General features: G+C 33.1%; 2 protein-coding genes across 2 annotated transcripts; both read left to right on the forward strand.

Moving 5' to 3' along the window:
* The first annotated feature begins 125 nt into the window (after nt 1–125).
* LOC106778145 lies at nt 126–3,478 on the forward strand. The gene is made up of 5 exons (XM_022777334.1): nt 126–540; nt 703–753; nt 1,306–1,439; nt 2,545–2,645; nt 3,069–3,478. The coding sequence occupies exons 1-5, from the start codon at nt 220–222 to the stop codon at nt 3,236–3,238; spliced, it is 777 nt and encodes a 258-aa protein (XP_022633055.1). The 5' UTR covers nt 126–219; the 3' UTR covers nt 3,239–3,478.
* Nucleotides 3,479–5,030: 1,552 nt separating this feature from the next.
* LOC106779717 lies at nt 5,031–7,574 on the forward strand. Its single transcript, XM_014667897.2, has 2 exons — nt 5,031–5,258; nt 7,309–7,574. The coding sequence occupies exons 1-2, from the start codon at nt 5,095–5,097 to the stop codon at nt 7,430–7,432; spliced, it is 288 nt and encodes a 95-aa protein (XP_014523383.1). The 5' UTR covers nt 5,031–5,094; the 3' UTR covers nt 7,433–7,574.

Consider the following 7,574-nt stretch of genomic DNA (forward strand, 5'->3'; position numbering starts at 1 on the left):
ACTTTTATTACTAAACATTAAATATAAATAAAAAATAATACCACAATTAGGTACAAATACTAGTAAATAATATATATTTTAATATAGATTCCTAAGTGTACGGTTAACAACTTAATGAATGGTTATACCTTAAAAAGAAGATTAAACTAGTGATTCCCGTTGTTGTTGTGTGAATAGTGTAACAACACAGACACATTTCCTTGCCCCAAATTGATAGCCATGAATTCTCTTCTTGCAAGCTCGCATGCTTCTTCTCCATTGCTCCCTCTCTTCCGACACTCTTCCAAAACTTTCAGACAACCCCATTTCCATTCTCTTCATTTCGTCTCTTCCAACTCCAATTTTTCTTCCATGGTTGTCACACGTTGCTCCTCTGCACCGTCACACAGTGGATCCAACCCATCTCAACAACCCCTTCTCAACGACCAAACCTTCCACACCGAAGTAACAACTCCTCAAACCCCTTCGTTTCTTTCGCCTTTACCCAAACTCACTTCTTCTGACCAAGCCTTCTTTCTCCTCGCATTCATCGCTTCTACGGTATGATCCTTTTTTTTTCGGCTACGTTTTTTAGGTTGTTCTCGCTCTCAATATTCTCATGAATTAATTAATACCGTAACCTGTGTTGAGTGTTTCATCAACTCGATTTGAATTAAATTTGTTGCTCTCTGTCTGAAGATGTTTTGACTATCGTTTCTGCAGACCTCAGTGGCATTCGCTAGCCTTGTTTTTGCTGCCGTTCCCGCCCTATTTGTAAGTTGTCTATCACAGTTGCTTATATTTGTAAGTGCACTATGTATAAACTTTTGTTATTCTGCCTGGATGGTTGCATTTGCTTCCTTTTGGTTCCCTATAATAAATTGATAGGTTTAGATTTCACTGTTTATACTTCAAAATTGAAAGAATTCTAGTTGGACTCAACTGTTCAAACAAAGGATTTTTATTTATTTTTCTTTAGGGGGAGCTTTGGATTTTAGATAGTTTTGTTTAGATACCCTTTTTACGTGACTTATGTCTCTATTGATGAGTGCTAATGCAAATTAATCTTTGGTTGTTTATTTGTATTCTCTGGTGGAAGATCTTCAACTTTTGTTTCATTAATAGGAACTTAAATTGCCTTATTGGCTATGCCTAGACCACTTCTCTATGTAACATTGAATTTCCATCGTGTTGTTTTGTTTTTCTTACTCTATTTTTTATTTCCTAGACATATCATATGTTACCCACTAAATATTCGTATTTGGATAATTGTTAAACATAAACAGTCTCAAACTACTCATATACCATTTTTGTACTCTTCCTTAGGCGATAAGAAATGCTGCAATATCCCTTTCAAAGCTGGCTGATACAGCTCGTGAGGAGCTCCCTAGTACCATGACTGCTATTAGGCTTTCTGGGATGGAAATAAGTGATCTAACTCTAGAACTAAGTGATCTAAGGTAACAATGTTTACTTTGCTTTGACTCCATTGTTCCTGTATTTCTTTCCATATATTTTTTTTTTTCTAAATGGTTGGTTGTCTTTTTGATTATTAAATGTACATCGGGTGTGTTGGGATAAAATTCAGTTGAACATAATCAATGTTGTAGCTTCACAATTATGTGCATCGGAAAGCGTGAATGAACATTTAGTGCCTGTGAAATGGCAACTCAAACACACAGATAGTAGTTTTGTTTTGTGCTACTTTTTGTGCTGCAGTCCTAGTGTATCCTTATACCTGTGCTCAATCCTTTATTACAGTACCATTCAGGCAGATGCGGAAGTGACGTATATTCATTAAAAGTGTTTTTTTTTTTTTCTTTTTCTAGTTTTCTACTTTGTTTGAGTTACTGGCTGTTGTAAACTCGTTCTTAAGAGTTAAGATTGCAATGTTGTTTGCTGTGACAATCTGTTCACCTTAAGCAGTTCGCATTTCTACTTGAAAGACTTGTAAACTGTAATGAAGTGTGGATCAAGAGGTTTCCATGCCAGTGATTGAACAATTTTATAAGATTGTTTCACGCGTTGTTGCTTTGAAACAACAATACCTGGCTGGATATTATGAACTTAAATTGGCAATGGGATCCAAACGGAAAACTTTTTCCTTCTCATTCTGATTGCTTCATGCAAGACTTGTAATTTTTATAGCTGGCATGGGAGAGATCCTTCTGAATCCTTCAGTTCCATATTGGAAGATGTGGTTGGTCATTCACCCAATATTTTGTTAAGTATGCAAGTGAAAAATGCTGGCTTACATTGTTCGATATGATCAATACAACTCTAAATTTTTTCAGGAAAGTAAATGAATTTTGAACATTTGGCAACTGGTAATGATAAAAAGTAAACGCCCTTTTATCATGAAAGGAATTTCACGCACTATTATTGGGTTCAATTTGTGAGAACGTCCACCCCAAATAAGTACGACCCACAAAAAATTCACCTAATAATAAAAGAATGTTTAAAAGACTGTAAGAAATGGTAGTGTTCCTCTTATGAGGAATTGGTTTTCAAAGTCAGTATTTAAACATGACATCTTGATCTAATCATATGTTTTTTGGCAATCAGCCAGGAAGTAGCAGATGGAGTCAACGCGTCAGCTCAAGTTGTGCAAGCAGCAGAAGCTAAACTCCGACAATTTAGTTCAATGGCACGACAACAAACCGAGTGTATGTATACCGTGTTTGCCGGGATTTCTTTGATTTTTACTTTTGCATTTTCCCCACTTAATCTTAACTATACAATAGGGGTATCAGAGAAAAAAGTAATAGGGCTAGGCAAGCACACTTGAATTTTTCTAACTCCTATTGTGGATTGAAACGTTGTGTTTCATTTTTCAGAGGATTTCTGTAAGAGACTCAGGTGTTAGCCATTGAATTATACACTCCCACACACAAATCAATCATCAATCTTTTTCCACACTAGGAGTTTAGATTCCATTTAACAGCTTAAAGCATTGAATTAAGTAGTCAATATTCTTTCGAGCAAGCAATTGGAGCACTTGTTGAATGAGGATACTAATACATGGGGTGATATCAGTGCAATCTTGTCTTTCTTCTTTGTTAGTCTGATTATAGTTCGGTTCAATACAGCCATGATCCAAGAGAGGGCGAGTTTGCCCATAATTTCTTTGCAACCTGCTGTTGCTGGAGCTGCTAAAAAGACTACTAGAGCTGTTGGCCGAGCCACAAAGAGCTTGTTCAATATCATTTCAGGAAGGCAAGGCACAACAGAATATGATGATGACAGAGCTTACGACTGAGAAATCTGGTTAGTTCAACTGAAATGTTTCTACTGTGTGAATATAGTGTAGGAGGAGGATACTGTAAATTCAACCTGAGAACTATTTGAACAATTGACATCTTCTGTCGTGATATTTACGCACGTCCTTGTTGAACTCTGCTTACTAATACTAGTATTACTACATAAACTTGCACTTGTAATTGCACTCAGTTGGCATTTACAAACGCCATGCCATACAAATTGTCTTGCTGTGGACCAATTTTGCGTTGAAAATGATCTTGTAGTATAGAGTCGCCAATTTTATTTTTTTCTTTTGCAGCATCTGATATTATGTTTAGTCTCTTGGTAAATTTAAAGAACATGGGTATCTAAGTAATTACATTGTTTTCGGTCGAGCTTTTATTTATGTTTTAGTCGTAGATTATTCATATATTTCAAGGTATGAGTTGTCTATTTATTTTTTTCAAGTATTTCATGGTAAAACCGAGAAGAGGATTGACTAGTGTAGATTTTATCATGTGATTATTTATCCTTTTAGGGCTTCTTCACTCTCAAGGAAATTATCCAAATTCTAAGGGAAGGAAAACAACATTATTTACATTATTAACTAATTTTTTATCCTTTAAACAAAGCTTTGAGAATTAACAAATGTTAATTTTACTTGAATTCTACGTTAGATAGAAAAATTTAGAGATACGGGAGAGATGCAAATCCTAAAGGAACGAAAATGAAAATATAAATAACATAGTCAGTCCAAAACAAAATTTATCAAGAACATAGACCAAAGCAAATATAAAAATTTATGGAGGACGAAAATGAAACAAATGTCATCGAGGACCAATAATAAAATATAAAAAATTAATGGGAACAAAAGCAAACCTGTCAAATTTACTTGTTAGGGCTTTTTCAAAAGGGATACAATAACAACATTTTATGTCAAATGAATAATGAATAAACTTGTATAAAAGGTTAAGCTACTGTTTCAAATATAAAATTGATTACTAACTTAATTCTAAAACAAGTTGTCACGTTTTTTTTTTAATTTATGGAAAAAAAATGACACTAAATTTTGTCACATTTTTTCAATTTTTCTATAGTTGATTTTTTTTTCCATACTGTAATATTACTCCCCCTGTCTCGTACTCAAATATAAGTTAAAAAAATGTCTCTGTTTTTTTTTTGAAGTTGATTTTAAGTTTAACTCAATTTCACAAAACGGACTTGTAAAATGAGGTTTGCACCCACTCATATATACTTAAATAGTCTTATCTCTAGTCGAGACTTCCAACACTTTTTATTCATATTATTTAATATAATCATTTTAAAATATAAAATATATTATGTAATAAAAATTGAAAATTAGTTTGAGTGTTGAATCGTAAATTCAAATAGACCCTATAAAAAAGATAACTATTGTAACTTTATATTACCTATATTGGCACTTAAAAAAATGTGAAAATATTTTATTACTAAAGACTATTCAGAGTTTGCGAATTTCTCAATTTTTATTTAATCATTCATAAGCATTTTTTTTTTTTACATTTAATCAATTAAATTATTTCTAGATAAACAGGTTGGGAATAAAGAAATAAATATATAAAATTGAAGTCTGAAGCGTGAATCTTGGGTAATACGAAGATTATGATGGCAGACAAAAAAAATTATGAAATGAAAAATTACAATTTAATCTAACTCTAAATAAATTATCATAAAAAAAAAAATCTCCTCTATGGAGATGAAAATTTTTATTTCTTCACCAAACTTTTATATATTTGTTTCTTCTTAAAAAGAAAATATTTATAAATTGTAGAAGGGAATAAAACTCTTCATATTCCTTTTGAATGTTGGGTTATTGTTAAGGTTGTGAGGAAGAAGATGGAGAAGGAGAAAGAGAAGAAGAAACAGAAAGAATTGATCTTTTCAAATTCAAAGGTTTGTAAAAGGTGTAAACAGAGCTATGACCCAAATTCCAACAGTTCATCCTCTTGCCGTTTCCACACTTCTTTCTTCGTTTGTCGCCGTCACGACGATCAGAAGAGGTATTCTTTTATCTGCCAATTTAAACTCCCTTTTTTGAAGCTCCAATTTTTATTTACAATCCTATTAAATTCCCTTTTTTTTTTCCCTCTTCTGAAAAAAATGGTTAATTCGCGTTATGTTATGACCATCGTGTTCTTGTATCAGTGTTTTAGGATTTTGATTCATGTCATGTTTTGTCACCTTTTTTCATGGATTTCTTATTTGTCATGTATAAATGGCTTGCCATTTTGCATTTAGAGCGACTTTGTGTTCTTGCAGAAGCTTGTGACTTCATCGTAGCACTGCCCAGCATTTTTCTTTACTACCAATTTTTTTCAATACCAATAATCTGAGAACAAGGCTTAATATGATACCTAAGTTTGTTCATTTTGTTGTATTTGAGAAAAAATTATATTGAAAATTCATCAATCCAGGTATCAACATGTATACTCTAATATCATCTGTGTCAATCCTTCCTTCTGGACATTGCAATGATCCCTCAAGCCCCTACCAAGTTTGCCTACTTACCTCTTGATTGGGGGTCACTTCACTCATTTTTGACATAAAATACTGTTAGAGGAGAAAAAAAGATAAACTTGTTTATCAAATAGGATTGATAAGCTAGTCATGCAGCACTCACAACTTTCGTAATGTTTTTAGAAGAAAAACTCTGAGCAATGTAGTGGTTATAAGACACAGTTTAAGAAAAACAATGTAATGGAAGTTTCTGGGTTTTATTGTGGTTGCAGATGACGATTTACATAAAAGGTATATTTTCTAAAAGGGTCGTGGCCTGGTTTTTTAAGACCATATAATTTTACGAAGAATGGAATATGTTACATTTATTTTGGTTAGAAAGAACCTCTTTGTTTCTGCCAGTAGCCTTATGGCCAGATGTAGATAAAGATAACAAAAAAGTTTTAATCAAAGCCATGAAACTGTTAAGGACTTCGGGGTAAAAGGTTTGGTCTGTGAACATGATTCATAATAAACCTCTAAAGCATCACTTTGCATGCAAAGGCTTTAACATTTCATTTAGCTGAAACTAAGTATGTTTATTTCACTACTTTCCTTTCTTTTATTACAATTTACAGCAGTCAATACCGAGTTTGACTGAAACCTTCCAACATTGAGAAAGTTTCTGATATATCTTCCTTTTCTTGATTGTTTTTAAGACTGTCAGATTGGTATATTCACTAACCAAAACTCTTGACAAGTTTTCTGACAAAAGGGATAATTTGTCTTAGAATGTAGCCATTGTGTAACGAATTCTCGGATCCTGTTTGTTATTGGAGTTCGACGGGCTTTTAGTGGTCAAAATCTGGTAATCTCCACAAATTTCCCACTTTATAACCTCAAATTTCTACTAGGCACAGGGGATTCACATGTCAGACATCCTATTCACAGTACAACTTTTTATGGTAATTTGCAAAACACACAACACAATGAAGTTTTGTAAATGCCTGTAATTTCTCTGTTTCAAAGTCCGGAGTTTTGTTACTCGTTCGTTGTATTCATCATATTCTTACGTGAGTACTTAAATCAGGATAGTGGTAAGAGGAATAAAAGATTCTAAGTCTTGCAGCAAAAAATCTTAATTAAAGCAAAGCATAACATGCCAATGTTGTACTTGGACAACTAAAATTGAAGATGCTTACTTGTAAGTTACACGAAGGTAACATAAATGGTATTTTGACATCCAAAAGTTTTTATCACGCTACCCTTTATTGCTTTTCACTTTCTCTTTTTCTTTACAAATGCAAAAAATTATTTATTTTTATTACTATTTTACCCTTTCATCAAATAGTGTCAAACAATGTTTTTCCAAGTGGGAAGGATCATGGATATTTATCAATGTGATTTTTGTTTTTTTTCAAAGGCAATGAGATAGACAGCCTGCTACCTGTTATTTTAGGAATGAAGTTTTAAGTTGACCAGATCTTAGACTTGGCTTCACCTTATCAGGTGAATGTGAATGCCAGGCTGGTGACCTGGAAATTTATATCTTTTCAACTTCAATTATCAATCCATTCCCACATTCTGTAATTTATTTTTTTGTTAATTATGAAGGTACTATGAATTGGGCCCGGATGATCCACCTTATGCTGCAAAGTTCTATGACTGTTGTGGGGCTGAAGATCCTGAAGCTTCTGGTTGCACAACCAGCTTTCATGTCTCTTATGACGAAGACTGATGTAATTTCTCACTCTTATTAGTTAGTATTGGACAATCTACTATCATCCTTGTCTCTTTTTTACCATTGTAAGTTTCCAGATTCTTCATCTGTACTTTTTTTTATGAAACAAACTGAATTTGATGATAATCTTTTCTTCATT

This window comes from Vigna radiata, chromosome 2, assembly GCF_000741045.1.
Source record: "Vigna radiata var. radiata cultivar VC1973A chromosome 2, Vradiata_ver6, whole genome shotgun sequence".
In the NCBI taxonomy this organism is placed as follows: Eukaryota; Viridiplantae; Streptophyta; class Magnoliopsida; order Fabales; family Fabaceae; genus Vigna; species Vigna radiata.

Bases quoted from the DNA above. Each gene is read 5' to 3' on its own strand.
- LOC106778145 (XM_022777334.1), top strand. From the start codon at position 220: ATGAATTCTCTTCTTGCAAGCTCGCATGCTTCTTCTCCATTGCTCCCT. The intron at 541-702 runs GTATGATCCTTT...TCGTTTCTGCAG, and splicing joins TCGCATTCATCGCTTCTACG to ACCTCAGTGGCATTCGCTAG. The intron at 2,646-3,068 runs GTATGTATACCG...GGTTCAATACAG, and splicing joins GGCACGACAACAAACCGAGT to CCATGATCCAAGAGAGGGCG.
- LOC106779717 (XM_014667897.2), top strand. From the start codon at position 5,095: ATGGAGAAGGAGAAAGAGAAGAAGAAACAGAAAGAATTGATCTTTTCA. The intron at 5,259-7,308 runs GTATTCTTTTAT...TTAATTATGAAG, and splicing joins CGTCACGACGATCAGAAGAG to GTACTATGAATTGGGCCCGG.